General features: G+C 34.6%; 1 protein-coding gene across 1 annotated transcript in view; it reads left to right on the top strand.

Annotated features, from left to right (window-relative positions):
• The window catches only part of FMN1 (formin 1), a 145,485-nt gene extending 129,520 nt beyond the window's left edge, over positions 1-15,965 (top strand). The window contains exons 16-18 of the mRNA XM_035889787.1: positions 2,525-2,674; positions 14,734-14,818; positions 15,911-15,965. Coding sequence (XP_035745680.1) covers positions 2,525-2,674; positions 14,734-14,818; positions 15,911-15,955 — 280 coding nt within the window. The 3' untranslated portion in view covers positions 15,956-15,965. The remainder of the gene's footprint in view (positions 1-2,524; positions 2,675-14,733; positions 14,819-15,910) is intronic.
• The last annotated feature ends 6,072 nt before the right edge of the window (positions 15,966-22,037 follow it).

Below are 22,037 nucleotides of genomic sequence, written 5' to 3'. Positions count from 1 at the left end.
GGAAAGAGATAAGTATCTCCCAAACGCAGTTCAAGTCTTAGGTGAGATGTTTCCATTTGCTTGCAGAAGGTGCCTAAATTGGCTGAACTATTGGTTGACATCAACTGGGGCTTTACCTCTTCATTTCATTTGTCAAGGGTGGCTGGCTGGCTTGTTTCCTTTCTACCTAGCTACAAACCTACTTTTTGTCGCACCAGGCTCTTTCATAGTCTACCTGCTTTGTAGCCTTTCTGGAGGAGAGTAGACTCTCCAGGGTATTTGCAGTTGACTTAAGGAATTAGTTGTCTGATATGGAGTTTGTTTTTTTCAGTTGCTAACTAAATATTCAATATCTTAAATTACTGCTAAAAAGATGTGCTACTTTTGACTGCTAAAAAGATGTGATACTTTTGAAAGTCAGAAAGTGGCCCAGGAAACTAGATTAAGCTGGGTGAAAGCAAAACAGTGCTCCTGGGGAAGGGCTGGAGGCAAAACATGAAAAGGGGATGAGGAGTGTCAGGATGAAGGTAGAGTGAGGGAGAGTGTGCAGGAATTCAGAATCCCAGAGCATGCAGAGACAACTGTATCAGCTACAGCTGGGATGGAGAAAGGTTCCATGAGGAAGAAGAGAGCGTGATGTTACCAGGGCTGCTGTTACATGAGGCAAACCTGAGAAGAGAGGTTCTGGTCTTGCTGTTCCTGGCTCAGCTATCCTATTCAAGGGGTAGGAACAGCTGAGGAATATTTGTCCCAAGTGAACGTGATGGAAATTACATTGCGCTGTAGGCATAAACTGTTTTAACCACGTGATTATGACTAAGGTATTTTATTATTTTTAGGGTTTGAAATCCCAGAATGCTTTACACAGATTTTTAAATCTGTATTAGTTTTTTATTTATTTATTTTCTCCTTGTAGTATCACTACAGGACCTTTCAACCCTGCACGTTATGGGCTTATTCATATTAATTTCATTGTGATTCTTTTACCATGTATCACCAGTTAACTTGAAATATATGTCTCATACAAAACCTCTGCAAAAAATCTAAAAGGTTAAGGTTATCGTATATGGGGATTTAAAAAAACTATTACATTAATAGCTCACCTTGAGCAGTGTGTGATATTCTTCAACATGTCCTAGAAGCTGTATCCGTCTTTAAAGTATCAAAACCCCCAGAGTATATTGGCTCATGTGGCTAAAATCCAAGCTGCTTTACTTTGTGAAACAGCTGGAGCATATATTGCTTTATTTTGGGGGGGTAACTAACTTCTATATTTTTTGATTGTTACTTTATATTCTTCAAGCCTAGCTACAAGCTTGAATCTCAACCTAAGGCAAAAAAACTTGACCCTAACCTTGGCAATGTCATATGAAAACACACAGTGTGAACTATGCAAATGCTAGTATAAGTTAAGAAGGAATTACTTGCTGAAGCTGCATCTGTTGCTCAAGTAACATCTTTTAAATAGTTGGGGACTTCTTACAAGTCTTTAAAATACCTCTTACTTATTCTATTTTCAAGATTTACACTTCCTGTGTTTTAGATTTAGGACCTATTGGCAACAATAAAGAAGAATATAACTTTCTTTTGCTTAAATAAAATCAATATTTCAAGAAAAATTAGTTATTTTGAAACATGTTGTTACCTTTCTTTTTAAACTATAGCACTATTTTTCGTAAGCACCACCAAATCTTTCAGGATTGTTACATCTACTTTGCAGAGAAGAGTGATTCAACCTTTACAAAAGTGAACATACTTTTGTTTTGTTTTGTTTAGATAAGTCTCCATGTACCTAATCATGTGAATCATTCCATCTTATCTATACAAAGCAATATCATAAAGATTAAAAATGCACAATCAGTTAAAATGCTATCAGAAGTATCATCTATAATAAAAGACTACTTTGAAAATATCCAGTTGTATAGCAATTCTGTAGCTGCATTGTAAAATAAAAACCATTAAATTATTGCCAATATATTTTGATAAAATTAATTACCTGGTTATTGGCACATGGAAGGAGATGATTTCTTTTCAGTAAAAACTTTGCGAACTGACTACTGGCACTGTCTGCGGCTTTTTGGTTGCTACTCCCAAACCTCCCTAACTACGTGAAGGTTATTTTTAAGCAAGGCTGGAGATTTTTTCCTGAGTTGGCATGTGACTCTTCCATAGTCCTGCACTAAAGATAAATGGGAGAATAAGATCTTCATGGAGTGTTGCAGAATAAAATTAAAGAAATAGATATAATATAGCATTTCCTGAAATGCAAGAAGTTAAGTTTTTCTTGTTAAAACCAAATGCCCACGATTTGCCAGTGTGACATATCTCTATGATGGCTCATGCATCTGTAAGTTATCCTCCTGGGAAGGAGGTAGGTGTTGGAAGGTTACTTATACTCAGCATGAATTGCTGCTATGACTTCCAAGGCTAAGGGGAAGTTATGGTAATTACCAGCCTTGACTACTGAATCATGAACCAGCCCTCAGAGAAGCTGTTTCCCCAGTGGGCTTATGTGTTGACAGTTTTTTTCCCCCCTCCCTCGTAGCTTTGAAGAAACAGTGGGATACTTTGGGATAAAGCCAAAGCCTGGCGAGAAGGAGATCACACCAAACTACGTTTTCACGGTGTGGTATGAATTCTGCAGTGACTTCAAGACCATTTGGAAACGAGAGAGCAAAAGCATTTCCAAGGAACGGTAAGGTTCTAATAAAGTCATTAATACCATTTTAGATGTCTGGGAAACTGTTCCTTCTCAAACCCAACAAATTATACTCCTATATTTCACAGGCGTCATTGTTTTCTTTCAGATCTAATGGACATCAAGGAAAGATTATTCCCTCAGGGTGCGTAGGAAAATTCACCAAAGGCATGCTGTCCCCACAAAAAGATAAACACATATAATCTGATAAATTACACTTTTGTAACCCCTTCCAATTACTAGCTAGTAAAATGAAAGGGGAGCTGTGCTAATTTGTAACAGATTGCTTCTCTGTGCATTTTCATGTTGAACTAGCCTAAATGAGGCGATATTGCTGTCGCAGACAGTACAGACAAATAAAAGTGAATGCTTTTCCAGTTAATATACTGCACTTGCATCAAAGGGAAGCCCCAGAGATTCAGGCCACACTTAGCACAGTGTCGAAGCCCCACACTGAATTTACAGCACTACTTCTGACTTTTGGTGTCCTGCTGAGGACATCAAACTACTTGCCGCTAGATCTCACCACAGTCTCCTGATTTTATTAGTTAGAGTAAAAAAAAAAAAAAAACTAAAACCTTCAATTATTTACTTGATTTTCTTAAAGAAACTTAAAATGTTTTACAAAGAAAAAACAATTCTAGTACAAGCTCACCGTACTTACCATATCTCACTTCATTTGAAAATACCTAAAAAGTGGTAACATGATCATGCTTTGGAAAAGAATGGATTAATCACTTTCAGCGTGAATTAGAAATCCAGGTGGTTATTCCAAATTGACCTAGATTTAGAGAAAAATGTCTTTAAAAATATCGGCAAAAGTAGTAAACTCATTTACACTTACATTTGCCATTTTGCTCCAAATCGGTGGGGTGCCTAGGTTTACGTAGAAGTAGATTTTTTAAAGGACGAGATGTAGAAATTATAAATTCCCAACTATCAACCTTATCAACATTGTTTTCCAGATATTACAGGTTTTAAACGCTTGAAAGTTGTAGCTTTTTGTATCGTCTATGTTATGATTAGAGTGGTTTTAGAAGATGACAACTGCAAATATTTACAAAGAATCTTTTATTTCCTGGTATCTACATCAATTTGCAAATTTCTTTTACACATTAAAAACTGTGTAAAATAAACAGTCACTAGCAGATAATCATGATAAGGATCATCTCAGGGATGTATTTGCTGCTGAATCATGGCTTATTTTTGTTCCAAAAGCAGTTATAAGGAATAGAAATTAACTACCAAAGGGAAAAAAAAATACAGACCATACATCCATTCCTTTTTACGTAATTAGCACCTTGGTGATGGCATACAATGATCCCTTCAAAGAAATTGATTTAAAATGCCTTGTAAATGGTTTAACACTGTGTAACTTCTTAACCTTTCTTAATACAATATTCAAGAAACCTTTGTTTGTAAGTAAACTGCTATAATCTGTGCTCTCCTACTGGTGTGACGTGGTAGTTTCTCATGGTTTAATAATTATATAAATAAAATGTACAAATAAAAATACATCACAAATATTTCATCGGCTCTTTTGATGGATACCTCTATTCCTATTCATAAATGTAAAACAATACCAGTAAAATGCAGAGGACCAGTTACTATAATACTTCAAAGTGCTGACACATTCTGGATTATATAGACTGTTCACTTCAAATTATTTTTGCAAAGTTTCATTAATGTCAAAAGGACAATTCATTGTCCTTTACATTCAAAATTCGGGTGATTCATCAAGACAATGAGCTGCTGAAATGAATAGCCTTGTGTAATACGTAAATTAGAATGACACAAGAACTGTTTTCATCATCCTAAATTGTTTTGTGGTGTGCTACTGAAAGAACATCATGAAATCAGTAGATTAGAATGATGGAAAAGCTATTTTCATCACCTGAAAATGTCCTGTAAAGTCATGACCATTTAAGGGCTCTGTTTCACAAAATATGAGACTAACAGTTGATGAGCTGCTGTCCAAAAAGTTTGAAAGCAAGCTCAGAGTCATTGTGCACATTGGTAACTAAAAACCTTAGTATGACAGGAATGGGCAGCTGTCTTCCTTGACTGGCTAATTAATTGGATGCAGTTTTTGTTTTGCATTTTTGAAGATTTTAATTTAATAAGGAAATATCTGTTTGTCATGAACCAAATCTTTTGTTTTGAAGGAAATTTTAAAGGGGAAGGAATGGCAGTGTAAGCCAATATTTTCAAACCTGGGTTCTGAAACTGAGGCATTGATATCCTTATGTGAACATGTTTGTGATTGGATTACCCTTCCAATCTCAGGAGGAACTGCAGAAACAACGTAAAATGTGTCTGAATTAGCTAGTCACATAGATATCTGAAAATGGATTACATTGTTTATATTTATATAGGAATGTTAATATTGGATTATAATTTGTCTCCTAAGAAATATGGCTCAGAAAACTCAACATTTAATCATAATATGAAGAATTATCATTATGCAAATGTATAATTAAATATGTGTTAGGTTAAAATTAATAGTAGTAAAAATAGGTCATAAGAACTAAGATTCCAAAATTAAAATTTTATTCTCAAAACTAACCACTTTGGGTTGCATAACAGACAACTTTAATATCTCTGAATTTCAGGAAAAAATACTACTGCCTTGAACTAAATGACAGCCTCAGCTGCAAGAGCCTGTTTTGTCTAAAAACTACTTGGCTCCCAAATGTAACACAACTGTAGAAATCTAATTAGATGTCTATGAGACTTTTTCTTAAAGGAAACACTTTAACTGAGCTGCCCTGCATTTAACCTACCGTGTAAATAAATTAGCTGTCTGCAAAATATACTTGAATCATTGTCTCTTTCCTTGACAAAATTTGCACACCATTTAGGAATGGAAGACACAGTTACAGATAGATAACAAGCCTAGATAGAGATGATATGATATGATAAATGAATATAGAGATAAAATGAAGAAAATTTTCAAAACTGTATTCCAGATAGGAATGTGATGACTGTTTTCTTTCAGACATAGTATTCCCTTCAATACCGGAATGCAACTACAATACAGTAAAATTTGCTTTGACGATCACCTCTTCATCTCTGACAAATAGCTTAATGTAAAGCACTGTAATACTCACCAAATGTTGGAAACCTTTGTTTTGTTTTGTTTTGTTTTGCATCGCACTGACACCCAGTTTTGGTTTTGACAGGCTTAGAATTTAGTATGTTTGTGCATCCAGGTACTTCAACTGCTTTTATGCCTTCTTCCGTTTATAAAATTCTGAGATGATAACTGTATTCAAGACTAAAACAATGGTATATTTATTTTCTGACAACAAGGCAACAATCACCATGGTAGATTGCCTATAATTCCACTTGCACTTCCTTTTTTTAGACTACTAATTTTATTTGCTGTGGGCATGTCTATGAATTCAGAATCAAAATAAATATGTATTTATAACAGCTTAAATACTTTTTATGTCTGCATGGATGCCTATCTTTAAGTCTGTTAAAGCATTCAGGATCTGTTAAAGTATATTTTAAGAGCATATCCTAGCTAAATCTGAATATAGGGGAAAAGTATAAATACAGAAAAAATACTAATAGTTTGCAGTGAATAGTTTCATCACAAACCATGATTGTATGTTTTGCAAAAGAAATGCGACAAGGATTATCATTATGTGTTTATGGATGTTACCTTTTATGTATGCAATAATTAGATATAAAAGGAATTATTGCTGTTAATTTGACCCACTGCTTACACTGCAAAGATAAGATTGCTACAGTACTTACTGTTCTGGATTGAGCCATCTCTTTCAGATTGAACATCCATACAAATTTTATAGGTCAGAAGTCAGAAAAGAAAAAGAGAACCAAAGTTTGTCTCAATAGCTGGAGAAGACATAATAATTATTTAATGAACAGAATTGCATACTTCATCTTTAAAATAGGGGTAAAGTCCTATTTCTTTAATGGTACCTTTTATAATTTTTTTTAAATGCTTTCTTTGTTCTTGAATTTCATCTCTAGTGCAAAACATGTTGATGGTTTCAGCTTAATCTTGTGAAAAAAAAAAAAATAGTGATTTTTTTTTTTTGCCACAAAGGCAATAACAGCTTTGAAAAGCAGAAGCTCTGATTGTAGCAGTGCAGGTAGCTAATGGCAAAGATGAAAATGAGCTAACAAAAGAAAAAGGACTGAGTAGTGCCCAACTGATTTTTGGTTTTTATAGTAAATTGGAGCTGGCTATAGCTTTCTACCCAACTCTACCATTTATTAAGTACAGAATGAATTGTATTCATTGCCCTCTATTTCTGCACAGGTGAAGAGAAAGTCTGGGGAGTCCTTGTTTGTAACACCACATGATCATAAGAGATAACAAGTAAATTGCAAAATCTCTTAGCAGTGCTGGCCAATACAATATTTAATATTTTTAACCATTGATTAACCTAATTATGAGATTGCCTTGTGCCTAACAAGTGACTGAAATTTGACAGAAACACTTGACACAGGGGAACTAGTGGTTATATTTTAATTTTCAATATCACAGTGAGCAAGGAGAAGAAATAATCTTTGTTTCAAGGCATTATATTTATTTTAGAAGACCAGATTTATTTTATAGTTTGATTTTAAAATTTAATTTCTCTTTCATCTATTGTATGAATTACATAAGACAATAAGAGTCAAGGAGAGTTTAGATTTGCAGCCATTTTTGTGAATTTGTAACTATGGTAGAATACTCTGTCCTGAGCATTAGTCAAACACTCAAAAATAGGGCATCGTACATCTGCATGTATGATAAAAGCCAAAAGATGAGTGTAACAGATGTTGTTTATTTCATTTGATATGAAACTAATGGTCTAATAAGGCAAACTGACATCTCAACATAATTGAGTTTTAAGGCAATATTTGAAATTAGGATCACTAGGAGAATTTATGGATTTATGCTGGAAGTTCCTTGTACGCATAATTGCAGCATCGGGAAAAGGCAACATATTTGTGAGAAAATTTGATCAACAAGCCCTAGAGCATTACCAGGCTGGAGGCTAATGGTCCATTGTCATATAAAAGCCTTTGGAGTGAGTTTAGGTTAACTGTAATTGAGTGAAAAAAGAGAAGGTGACATTCTACATGTCTACGTTCCACATGCATTTTGAGTAGATTTTAGGTGGCCAGTGTAGCCTTTGTCTATACCAGAAAGTTGAAGTAGATGATACATGAACTAATGAAGAGTTGTAGCAGATTGTTTAGCAGTGCAGACAGAGAAAAAAAGGAGGATTTTTACATGTTTCTGAGGTTAGGGTGTAGCAATGGGGCAAAATGAGGAGATAATTACAAATTACAGGCCTGTACTGTGAAACAGAAATGGCTATTTCCCACAGAGCATACAACAGATCTGGCAAAGTGCTGCATCAAGGCTCTTGCTCTTGGCAAGAAAAACAGTGTTTCTTTTTAGGTGTTATTAGGAAAGCACTATACAACAAAGCAGAAACCGCCACTGAATCATTGTATGAATCTACAGTTATCCATATGTAGTTCTTCTCCAGAAGAATGTGGTAGAGCTAGGAGAGGTAAGAATAAGAATGATCAGATACAAAGAAGCTTCTGCATAAGGATTCACTTAAATAAAGGGGATTTTTTTGGCTTGGAAAGAAACCTACAAAAGAGGATACAATAGGGTTCTGTACAAGCTTGAAGACTGAATGGGAAAAAGTCAGTACATACCTCATCTAATACAACAGTTGATGAGCATCAAATGAAATTAGCAAGTGGCTGATACAAGCCAAATGCAATGACGCCTCTTTACAGTAAGCATACTTAAACTGTTGAACACTTTGCCACAAGATGTCACAGATGCCAAAAGCTTGCATTGCTTCTGAATGGTGACAGTACAATTAATATTAGAAAAATCCATGAAGGACTGTTCCATATGAAGAGAGTTTCCAGCTGTGAAAGTATTCTGGGGCTTATCACCATATGCTTTGGCTGTCCTTATATGTTCCGAGGTATCTGCCAGTGGCCAGCTCAGATGGACTGAAGTATATTTTTGATCTGAATTGGTGTAGCCTTTTTCTTCCTATTGTTTTTTCTTATGCATCAGCTTTCCTAAAGGCATAAAAATAGATTTTTGTGCTTGTGGCTACAAAGCTAAAATTTCTCACCCACTTTATACAGATAATCAAAACACTGTCAGTAGATGCAGAAAAAATAGAAACATATCAAGCGTGTTAGCAATCTGAGGTTTAGAGACAAATTCCACTGACAACAGACATTTTACTGTATTTGTACTCATTTAGTTGGTGAACTTTCTAACATTCTAAATGCAATTTAAAGACTTGATCAATAATGACCAAGTCCTTTCCAGAAGATTTGAGCCTGAAGGCTTGATCAGGCAATTGTATTGTACAACATAGTAATAGAAGTGGACAATGTTCAAACTTAATAGTCTCTTATAAGGCTCCTAACTGTGAAGCTAACCAAGAACTCTATAAAATCATCTTCCAAGCCAGGTAAGACACAAGCATCTGTCTTCTAAAATCTTGAGTTCTACAATTTTGAGACTGAAATGTAGCCTGTTCCATTGCATGGGCTAACAGTGTTTTCAGGAAATGGTGCTGTTACTTAAGGATTAGTTTATGGGCTTCATGCAGAAATTATCATATGACTGAGAGCCATAAGGCAGGTAACACATGAAAGGAATTTGAGCTATGGGCATATTTCTTAGTCTCTCAAGGGGAGTCACTGTTTAGCTGCATTAAGGATCTGGGCTGGATATGCAGCTTGGCTCTGGGTTGAAGAGTTGATGTTGACTGTAGCTACCCCTACTTGTTCATCTCCACCCATATCTGAAGATTTGGAGTGCACAACAATTCCTATGCCAACACAGTCTTATGGGAGAAGTTTGAACTTCTAGTCATGGAAAGCTCAGGTGGCACAGAATTGTCATTCCAAGCTATTTCATAACCCACCGCTATCCACAAAACCCACCAGCTGCATGGAAGGAGCTGTAGAAGCGAAGAGAATGGATTATTCCAGAACTCCAAGAGGTTGAGAGAGAACCAGATAAATTGGTATCTGTGTTCGCACACCAGCAGAGCCTGAACATACATGAGTAGCATCTGGCTTTTTAGAAGGGATTTTAGTTTTCCCAACTGGGGGCTTTAGAGCACGGATCAATCCAGCTCACACCTCCTTCTGTCTGACTTGATTGGGAAGCAGGGGTGAAAATAATAATGAGTTTATCTGTTTAGTCCCTGGCTTGATAATATCTTTTCCTGTGAGGAGGAAACGTATTTTCATGAGCTTATGAAGGATACTTTTAATAAATATGGGCTTATGTTTAGATTTAGTTTTTGTGTCCCTAGTTACAAAATAAAAATAACTTTGAATAAAAATAAAGTCTTTATTTTTCACTAATATCTTCTAATTTAAGAGGCCTGACTTGCATCCAATTTACAGGGGAAGACAACACCTGCCACAAAGAGGCAGGAAAAAGCCAGTTATATTCCCATTGCTTATAGTAAAGATCCATATGCAGTATTGGAGTCATGGTTCTCCTATTTAAAAATACATTGTTTTGATAATTTCATTCAGTTTTGTTTTCCATATTGTGTGGTAATGTGTAATACTGCTCAGTATCACAGTTGACACCACAACTTCTTTATTCATTAAGGTATATTGACCTCTTTTGCTCACTGTTGAAGGAGAGTAACTTTCCTTTTGAATCCACATTGCAGTTGGTCAGCTTTCAAGACTTAACCGATCTGCATTATTTAATTTTTTGGCCTCATGTTATTGCTTCCTAATTAGCACCTGCACACCTTTTCTATCTGTCTTGTGATTCAACTGTTCTACCATCCTTTCTGCTCTCTTTGTCCTCTGCAGTGCTCTCTGTTCAAAAGTGTCCTCATCATTACTTTTCTAGTGTGTTTTACTACACACTTTTATTCCTTCTTGCTTTTCTGTTTTAGATATACTTTTCTATTGACTTTTCTATTCCCCTTTCTTCCTCCTTGATTTCACATCTATTAGATTCAATCCCAATTTCTCTTCTATGAAATCTCTAAAACATGACTAGTCTAGTATGTCCATCCATGCTATTTTATATTGATACAGGAAGAAAAAAAAAATCTTTCACAGAGTCCATGTCTTTGCACATCTCCAAACTCCCCCTCATGGTCATGCCTCTGTAAATGTCCAGTTCATGTGAGCTGCTCCCCTGTACATTAATTCACATGACAAAAACTAGGAAGAAAAGAGTATAGAGTGATTGGTGGGATGCTTAGTTCGTGTTGTTCAGCCTACACCTGTGAGTTGTTAATTGTGGAGCTCTTTCTCAGGGCTTGATTCTGCTACTGTTTCTGCAGGATATGGCTCTTGAGGCAATTCTTGTTAGAATACTAGTTACTTGAACTTCCCTAAGTTGAAGAACTTACCAGTCCCTGTTATCTTTCTAGTTGGTTATTGTATGATCTTAATGATTTCCTCACCTCTCTAGGGAGCCCTTTTACCATGTAAGATTCTGCATCCTCTCCCAACTTCTATCTGGTGTCTCATGCAACACTTAGGTAACGAACGAACTTAAGTAACAAGATGAAGTGAGTAAACATTTCAAGCCCATACTCTAAATCTCACCCCCTAAGCAGTGCTACTAAGACACATTTAGTCTAGTAAATCTACAGTAAATGTTGGAGTAATGTTTTCCAAAGTCCTCTTTAGATGTTTTGTTGGCCCTTATACTGAACACAAGACTTCAGTGTACCTTCCATATGCCCTCCAATTCTTTTCTATTGCACCTGATTTCTATGAAATATAAATGTTAAAATTGGCCACCTTCATTGTCATCTAATATAACTGCAGTTACTCACAAGGAAGAAGGGAAACCTAACAGAACATTTATTTACCTTACATTTTGACATTCTATCACTTAGCTTTTGTTTTACTTCAAACACTTTGAACAAGTAATTGCTGAACAATTAAAAGTAGTCAAGGAAGTTTATACTTTTTTAAGAAGAGGTTAAACAATTTAATTTATGTCTATATAAAATTCTCATAAACTACAATTATGGTTTAACTTTATAATACATTTAATATTTTATTTTAAGTTAACTAAAAATAATAGTATGTTGTGTGGTCTAAGAAAAGGTCAGAAAATAATTAGTAGTTTAGTTCTATCCTTTTGAATGTACTTTATTTGTAGTTTTGTTCTTTATGTACCTTATTAATCTCTAATTTTACTTCTAATTTTAATATACTTCTAATTTTAAGTATTTTAATGAAAATATTTTCAAACAAAGTTATGATATATGATTTATACAGATGGGAAAATTATTTCTATTTGTGCTGAGGAAAGGTGGTAGAAAAAAAATAGAGTGAACAAAGAAGAGGCATACCTAAGCTGAATTAACAGAGTTTGCCTAGTCGCCAGTTAATCATTCTTTACGTGTGTGATTTGTTTGGTTTTACTTATCGGTTTCAGTAACACTCAGTCAAATATTGTGCATACATTCAGCTTTAGATGCTGTTAAAGAATATTGTGTGTGTTTAAATTTTGATGGAAGGATGTCATAGCTTTCAATGGACAATTAAAATTATGTGTTCATATCTAGGGTTTTTTTAATGAAAGTAAAATAATGGAAAAAATATGCAGATTAGATTTCTGCTGTTAGCCAATTTTATGATTTTCAATTTGATAGTTTTCATACTATTTCATTTTTCTCATTTCGGATAGTGCTTCCAAACACAATAGCCAGTTCTAGTATCCTGTCCATGTTTAACAAAGAATTATTATCATTTATAAGGCACCTTTACAGCATGGGTGCTTCACTGGTGTAATTACTAAGCTAGCTACTTTCTTAAAATTGAGCCATCTGATTTTAAAAAATCCCAAAGAATTACATTCCTTTTAAATTATGCACTTATGGTTCTGATAACACCTGATGATCTTATCAGTCATATGTTAGCAAAGTGATGGCTTTTTTCTCTAGGAGACCGAAGTGTAATGTATAATTAATCTGTCACTTTTATGAGCCAAATATCACATGATTCAAATCATGTTAGTGAGCTGGAGTGTTTTTATTCTGTATTCCAAACTATGCATTCTATTTTTAAAGTCCAGGTTTCCTGGGAATTGTACAAATATGGAATAAAATACACAGAGCTAGGCCTAAATCAGTGACAGGCATAATTTTCTTTTTAAGTTTAAAAGTTTATAAACCCTAGAATTCTCCCTTCAGATGAAAATATGGACTCTAAACATTCAAAAAATATTCAGAAAACACTTCTAGGACCAAAGTGGATGTGATCAAAAAGAAAATGTGCTCAAAATAGGGAAGACTTTAGAAGTTGATCCCTTGGTATGATGTAGCTGTGAGGAATAGCATGCTGTCCATCATTTAGAAGTAAACTGTGCTGATTAACAAAAAATTGTAAAAACATGAACTGGAGTGTTGCCGCTTAGTTGTTTACCTGTAGAAACAGGGAACAATAATTAAGGTTTAAAAAGACTTCAGATAGATTTAAATATGTACAGAATAATAATTTCACATTTGTATATTTGAGGGTGTACTTACAGCTTGAATCAATGTTGTAGCTCAACAGCGTTGAAAATAAGTTTATTAAAAAGTAGTCTGTTTCCTCCTGTTCTTAGGCACTGGAAAGTGAGACAACACAAATAACTCCCCAGCAGAAGCTTCTAAAATACATAGCTCAGAGAAGGGATTTTAGTTTCCAGCACTGAGCATTGATAAACACACTAATGAGCTTATGAATGCCTTCTATATTTTTAAAAGAAGTTCTCCAGAATCTAGTTTGCTGCTAGTGTTACAGCAAGGAAATACACATCAGTAATTGCAGCTATAATCCACTTTCCTTTTTGCTTTTCTTCCAAAATTCCTCAAAAATTGAGTGTGTCGAAAGTGTTTTGAACTGGACATGGTATTTTAAATACTTTTTGACTGGCCATAGCAATTATTTCTGCCAGTGGAAAAAATTAAATAGGAGAAGAAAGTAGAATTTTTCAGTTCAAGAGTGCCAAAAAATGTGTTGTTTATAGTAAAAGAGTGATTTAATGTGCATTAGTGAAAATTGGTTTGCTGAGTTCTGCTTGCTTGTAAAAATTAACTCCCAACTTCTTTCCCTCTGCATTTTGCACATAGAATTGTAAAGTAGGTGTTTATAGCAATAGTATTTAAAATGCAATGATAGCTGGGCAGATCCTGTCTTTGGAGTGCCAAGAATCTTCATTCCTTTTTATCACTGTTTAGCACATAATTTCCCTTGCCCTTTCTGCTGTTGGTAAGAGGAGACTCAAGTACCTTTTTGTTAAATTCACTGTTTCTCCTTTTCCTCCAGATTAAACTTCTGACTGGGTTCTTCTTGTTAAATCCCCACAGAAAAAAGGGTTCTGTATGCAAGACCCTAAGAGCGAAAGGCAAGAAACTGAGGAATCAGATCTCTGTTCTTCTTTCCCCTTATCTCAATAGTGCTTTCAGTAGACTGGTCTGTAGCTGCACATAAGACAGGTTTAGCTACCCCTAGACAAGAACTCCTTCTAATTTGCCTCTCCTCCTATTACCATATCAGCGAGGCTGGTCAGTCAATTCCATGTACAGCAATGGGGAAAACATTAAGGAAAAACTGGCTGATGCTTTAATTTCAAGGTTTTCAGAGGAAATATAATGTGTAGCCCGGCAAATGGCCTACTAAAATAGTATATTCTAGATATACAACAGATTGACCCTAGCTTTGGGGTTTTTTTCAGAGGAGTATCTTGCCTTGACACTGCAGCTTTTTTGGTGGGAAAATAAAGCCCAGATCCTGCAAGAACAGAGAAATTGTTTGCCTGGTGAGCAATACAGGCAGACTGTCCTTTTGCTTGTGATTTTCTCTATTTAAAAATGTACTCTGATCTACTTTTGGTACTTTATTAAGTGTCTTTGAATGGTTATAGCAGTTTGCTGGGCTAATGTGCCTAAAAAATGCTAGGGTGATGGTTCTTGCAGATGGAGTAGATACCAAGCAGAGCTAGAACAGCTTTAATTTCTTTGAATCTAACAATGTCCTTTCTATGTATTTTGTTTCAGAATTAAAGTGGCTCAGCAATCAGTAAGCAAGTTAACTGCAGAGAAGAAAGTTGAAACGAAGAGAATCAATCCTACAGCTAGCCTGGTATGATGAGTTTCTCAGCTTGACATTCAGCAGGGTTTTCATGACACTGCTCTTGTCATTCAGAATGATGGCGGGTTTGGGCTGTTGTTGAAGTATGATGTAGTATGCTTAGTTTGAACATAGTAGAGCGATTTTCTTCCCAAGGAGAAATCTTTACGCTTGTGCTTTATGGTAGTCCAACAGTTAAGTTTAAAACTTAGTTTAGTTGTGCCTAAGCACGGCTCTACTATTTTAGATAACAAAATATGGTAAGAGCTGATTTTCTGGTTTCTTTGCCCCTTCCACTGAAATCTTCTTGTATTTTCTTCCATGCTCCGTAGTGCATTGAGCTTCACTGCATATATTTGTCCAATGGCTGAGTGTGAGGTTTTCTTTCAAAACCTTGCAAAATCTTGTTTGCTTTGTTAAATAATGGTAGACAGGATTAAATTCCCATTTTCTTCCTTGTTTTTTTCTTAGGTTTTTTGACATAAAACAAAAAGAGGGCTAATAATTTACACTGTAGACAAAACCTTCTTTTGTCTCTGTGCGAAGAATACAGGTTAGATCAGCATTTCTCAAACTGTAGGAAGCAAGAGACTAAGGGAAGGAAATGTACCTGAAGAAATCAGTGTATTATTTCCATTCCCAGCAGAGCATATCAGTTGCAGGACAGGCGGCAGAGGTATGAATGACTACACTTGCTTGGGAAGAGGTCATTAAACAACATAATCTAGCTAATGCTAAATTAGAGCCTTTATGTCAGCAGAAACCATTCCAAACAAGAGAAGGTATCAGATTCACATGAATTTGAAATGTTTTCTCTAGCTGCACTGGTCTTCACAGAGCTGCGTGTTTTTAAAGGTACACAGTATTTGACAAGTGTGCAGCTAAAGCAAGCTTAGTTTCTCTAAAGTAAGTAATGAGCTGATTCTGCACCTTCCTTGGGTGCTCCAGGCATTAATTTTTTTTTTTTAATTAAAGAAAACTCTACTCTACTGTTACTCGTTTAGTACTTCTCAGACTTCTAGACCAAATGCTCATGGCAACTTGAGAGGACATGGAAACTTATAGACAAGAATGATAATAAAACTCTTTCTTTTTCTTTAACAGAAAGAAAGGCTACGTCAAAAGGAAGCCAATGTGACTGCCAACTGAAAGAAGAAAGATGAAAATGATAGTGTGACTTCATACCTTGCATGATGCTTTACTACACCCATGGCCCAGGGAGCACCTTATATTATATACTGAATTCTGCTTTGCTGGTCTGTTCCAAGACAATCCACTAAAGACTTTTCAGTTCCTTCAGAGGGGGTTGTACGTGCAGCGGAGGGAATTCTAAGAAGGTTTTTACACGGGAAGTCAAAATTATTTTCTGTAACCCTTCCATTGCTTAAAATGCATCTGGTTGTTAATGGTTATTTAAAGTACTCTGTGCATAGTGCATTAATACAGAAGAGCTAAAATGAGCATGTTGGATGCTGAGTTAAGTAATGACTAACAACCTGTAGGCTGTTTACAGGGCTTTGTGTAGATGAGAGCAAACATGCCATTCAGCTCACAAAAGACCATTACATCATACTTTTTGTTACTCCAGCAGTAACTGAGGTAAAATTGACTGATTCTAAATAATTTTACAGTGTCTAAGTATTGGATGCATCTTTCTAAAACTGATTAAATGTAATTATAGATTTATGCTGTATTTTACTACAAATATTTTTATAGAAGCTTCAGCTTATGCCATACTCTGAAATGGAAACAGTATTTTGCACATGAAAAGGAATAGCTTCAAATTCTTTAGTTTTATGATTGATGGCATAACTGATTCATTATTTGTATGGTTTTAACATAACATTTCCTAAATTCTAAGCTTCAAAAGAAAAATGATAAAAATGTATATTTTTATTTCAGTATCTATTGACAATTTCAATTCCATAAAATGATGGGTTTATTAGTCATTATTCATTGAACTAAAATACAACAATATGTCTCCATGAATTTACTAACTTGCTATTAAATCTCTGGCTTTCAATTCTATTGAAAGCTTTCTTTCAAACAGTGAATATCTCACTCTAAAATATACTATGCAGCTGCTCTTGTCGCCCTATATTTGTATGAAGAATTTGTCCAGCATACATATATATATATATATATAAAATTTAATTTAATAAGTAAAACTTGAGGAAGAAATAAAAGCATCTCGCTGTCCTCCTGTAACATTATAAGCACTGCCCATAAAATAGCAGAGCCTGAAAAAACCCCTACAGAATATCCACTGTTACTTGAAGATTCTTACTGCATTTTAAGGATTTGGACTCTTAGAAGGAGACATCTTGAGGCAGAAGTTAATTTAAGGTAAAACAGAAAAGTGATTTTTAAATACAAGTAGGTAACTGCCTATAAATAGCAACAACGCAGTGGAGAAAACATGCTTCTGCTTGCTGTCTGTAAGAGAGATATCCCCTTTTTTATGTCAATGGTGTCTGAATTTGGTTACGAAGAGAAATTAGGTGAAGCAAAAAACTATAAAAAGGTAATGGGGGAAGGTATTAGTCCTTTGCTTAGAAGCTGGAAAGAATATACGAGACAGACATGGGTTATCCATACAGCAAATCAGATAGAGAAAGTGTGATGAAACCTAAGGCAAAGTCATCCCTAGAAGTGTATGCTTAGAAAGGAAAACAGCCGTTGTGGAGACCTCCATTCATTAATTAACTTGAAGATGTCATATGTTGCAGGTTTCTTAAGTTAGTATCTCTCTTATTCCTGCATAAATAAAAATAAGGCCATCAAGATTCCCTTGCATGTTTTGGAGTTTCTAGCTGCTGCAGATATACTCGAGATGTGTAAGCAGAATTCTTATGAAAACAGTCAATAATATACCAGCAAAAATAATATCTGTAGTTTGACTATTCCCATTGCAGAGAAATAAATTCCAAAGATTTAAGTTTCTGTCTTCCACCAAATAGGTAAAGTACATTTCTTTCCAATATTATTAGTGATAAACGGGAGCAATAATGCTTATAAAAGCCAAAGAACAACAGCAAGCAAGGCAATTCTGATGAGTGTTTAAGCAAACAAGTGTTGAGTTTTGATATGGTTTCTATCTATCATGAAGATAGTGTATATTGCCATTTGACTTAATCAGGAATTTTTCAATGAAATGTTTTACTTGAAATATTAATCAAGAGTAGCACTGTTGATGGAAAAGGATTGGTCTTGAAAATTCTCATTAGAAATATATTATGGAAAAAAGATTTTAAATTATTGAAATGTTCTGTTTCAAAATTTCTAAATGTGAAGTTTTATTTTTCAGTTCAAATTGACTTTTCATTTTGAAATGTTGAAAAATGTATATAAAAAGGGATTAAAATTAAAATTATTGATGTAAAGCATTCCTTGATCAGATTTATAATTATTTTTTCAGATTATTAATTTGACAAAGTTTTGAGAATTTAGGCTATTTTTTCAGAAGATTCAAAAACTTACATAGCAGAGAGACATTGTTTCTTCCTTACCTTCAGTTGTACTGATTTTCATCTCAAGACAGAAACTCTGATTCTAGCTTCACCCATGACTTAAATCCTCTACTACTAGTTCAACTATTTTTAAGTAAAAGAAAAAAAAATTCACCCAGACCATTTGAGTCATTCTCTTAATCAAGACTTTAAGACTCCTGGATGGAATTCCTCAGCTAAATACCACACTTACACCCCTAGTGATACCCAGAAGTGTCTTCAGACAGTGATTGAAGTGACAATGGAACACCTGCAGGAATTATTTATGTAATCATTATGTAATTTATGTAATTATTATTTATGTAAGCTGTTTAATTATGAAATAGACACTACAGACATAACAAGTAGGCATCATCTTTGGGTCATGAAGTGTCATCAAATGTTATGTGTTATGCTTGCATTGAGTTTGGTGCCTGACTTTATCCTGAGCTTTCTAGTTTGGGGGGAATAACAGGTGAGAAGGAGAAAAGAAAGAAGATAAAAAGATGGAACAGAACAGAAGTCTCTGGTACATATCTACATTGCTGTCAAGGAAGTAAAAGTAGAGTGCACTAAAGCCAGGCAGCAATAGCTAGACAGTTACAATTTTCCAGGCTATGTAATTTAAAATACCTCCATGCTACATAGAAGTCACTTCTATGACCACAAAGTAGTTGTGGCTTAAGAGGTTGGGTTTTTTTCTAGTTTTTGTTTTGTTTTCAACTCATCTATTACTGCCAAGCTTCTCAAAGTCTGTAAAGCAAAGCACTATTAAAACCTGTATTACTCAGTAGATGCTTATTACCCAAGAAAATGATATACATTACTGATTTATAAATTGAATTATTAGGAAGAATTCAGTTTAGTTGAGTAAATAATTTGTGAAGTGCTCTTTACCTTATTTACAACATTACCACTTACTGATTTTAAAAAGAAAGACCTTTTAGTGTCTTTGAGATATTTTGACAATATAAATTATATTTTCATTATGTTTTTATTAACCTATGAAAACTACCCAGGTGTTGTGCCATGACTAACCCATGTAAATGTTTTATCATGTGCTTTATTGTAGGGTAGTAAATGTATAGTTTGAATAATGTTATGCTTTTGTATTTAAATTAGAACTTTTTTGCAGAAAAACAGAAACTGTATGAACTTCAGTTTCTGTATGTATAGAAAATAGAATGGATGGAATATTCAGAAAGCAGAGACAAAAATAATTGAACTTCTTAAGTGATTCTAGGAAGGATAAAGTTTACATAGGATTTCAATCTTTCTGAATTGCTGAGGATATCTCCTCCAACCAGATGTAAACAGCCAGGGTACCTCTGACCAGTCTAATTTTTTTCTACATGAAACATGAATAAAATATTTTGTTTTCCATACAGGGTTCTTATTGCCCTGATTTTTCAGTAAATTGTTAGCAATTTCTTTCTTAGCTCTAAACAGCTTTCCTGGCTGATGAATATGGGGCAGTGGAAGACTGTGTGTTTACTTATTTAGTAATACTGTTTCTTCGTTGTTTCAGGTCAATATCTTGAAAATGGATGCCTTAATCTTGTGTGGGTGTGGAATTTCAGAAACACCCAAACATGTTAGAAATATTCATCTCATTACAGCATTGATGTGTTTTTGAAAATCCACCTCTTTAATCCATGTTTAGGCACCAGTCTAAGCTTATAAATAGATAAAATCATATCCACCTAGTTTTTGCTCATTCTTGGCCTTGTCTCAATCTTGTTCAATATTGTTATGGATCTCGCTCTTTCTTTTTTTCTTTTTCTTTCTTCTATTTTTTTTTAAACAACTTCAGAATTTATTAATGAAGTTAGTGAATCTCAGGATTTGCAGTTCTCTTTGGCATTCTTCTTTTGAAGATAAGCCTATGTATTTGCATATAAATATAAATAAAATTAAAAAGTTGAGGTTCTTGATTATAGTCAATAAGTTACTTCAGAAAGAAAATAGTATGAACTAAATGGTTCCTTGAGCCAGAAAAGAAAAAAAAAATAACAAAACCACCATAAAAACTAGAATTAGTTAAATTAAAATGAGAAATAAATTCCAAACTATTAGTAATGAGGCTAATTAACCACTGGAAGAAGTTAGCAAAAACAGTTGTAGTTTCTCCATTTTCTGGTGCTTTCAAATCAGGATGGAACAGCTTTCTGAAAGATTTGTGTAGTCTAATACAGTTTATTGGACTCAGTTCAGATGCACCTTAAGTAGCATGACATATCCATTGACTCACCAGTTCAAATAGTTCCTCTAGACACAAAAATGTATGAATATGTATGTCAAAAAACCTAATAATTTTTTTCTCACCTGTATTGAAATATTCTTATCCAAGCTAGAAGAACTCTTTGTTGTGATTTTAAATTTAAAATATGACAAATAATGTGGTGTAGAACAACGTGCATTTTGTGGCATTTAAAAGGTAGCAAATTTACATACACAGGAATTCAACACTGTTTTAGAGATTCCCAATCTAGGTCTGAAAAAACGGGCATTTTGGATTGCACAATGTGAAATCCCAGAATCACAGAAAACCTGGTTCCTTAGTATTTGTCAAAAGTTTGAGCGTATTCAACGGAATTCACATTCGGTAGAGCTAACGTGATGCAAAATTTAAATAACGGTCTCTCCTTTTAGTGAATTATTAGATATGACCTGTTAATGTCATTACCAAAGATTCCCACTGCTCAATAGGGTTTGAACCATAACCATTTTATGCAATTGTTCTAGAGAACTAAAGTTCAAAAGGTGTGCAAGCAAAATTGGTAGAACCCTTCAAAAATACTTTGGTTTGCAAGGGTTTTTTTCAAAATGCCTGCAAGAACTTGTCTTTCCTGGCTTTTTTTACAAGTTTTTAAATTCAAAAAAATCTTAGAAACATTACTAAAATGGATGTTAGTTTTTTTCCACTTGTTGAAAATGTGGTGCACCTAAACTCTGTAATATTTTCAGTAAATTTGGCAAGCTTCAACTGGCTTTAAATGATTTTGATTTGATACCTCACAGAATTCAAGCTCTTAAATCAGGGCCTCTTTGTAAAATGTAAGCACTGGGTATAAGAGAACTTTTGTTTTAAGAAGCAATGCAAGTAAAAATGCTGAACTGATAACTTAGACCCAGAATCTACCACCTGTCTGGGAGGACACTGGCAAGTAGTATAAGCTTTCCCAGAATGTAGAACAGCATTACGTTTCCTGTGGTTTGTTTCTGCCAGATGTCATCTTAGAGTAAATTAAAGGCAGAATTTTTTTTCCATTAGATATTTCTGGTTAATTTAATTTCATACTTTGTCACCTCAATTTCATCTTTAACAATCTAATATTGAGGTAATACGAAGCCTTTTTATAGAGGCTGATAGTGTAAGTGCTTATATATGCAAATAGTTTTATTTATGCAAGTATTCCTGTGGCCCACACAGTAAAAAATATCCATAGAGGACATTATGGGGTCATGGGACTGAATAAAATCTCTTTTAGGATCCTGCTATGCAAATTATCCTGAACTATCCCAGTACGGGACACGGATTTCTTTTCTATGGTAGGATCTGCCTCAAAAGGTTTTGGAGCTCTGGGAGCTTTCAGAGGATGGAGGATGAGGCTGTTGGCATGTCATCAGTTCCTAAAAGTACAACTTCTCTGCAGTTGAATTCCCTGAGCCAAGATTGCCCCAGGGACTCCTGGAAGGGAGACTGGAAAATATTGTCAATGGCCATACATTTTGAAAAGGGA

The sequence above is a fragment of the Egretta garzetta genome, unplaced genomic scaffold, assembly GCF_000687185.1.
Source record: "Egretta garzetta isolate BGI_Z169 unplaced genomic scaffold, ASM68718v1 scaffold2, whole genome shotgun sequence".
In the NCBI taxonomy this organism is placed as follows: Eukaryota; Metazoa; Chordata; class Aves; order Pelecaniformes; family Ardeidae; genus Egretta; species Egretta garzetta.
Note: the sequence above shows the minus strand (reverse complement) of the source record. Positions and strands in the feature narration are given on the sequence as shown.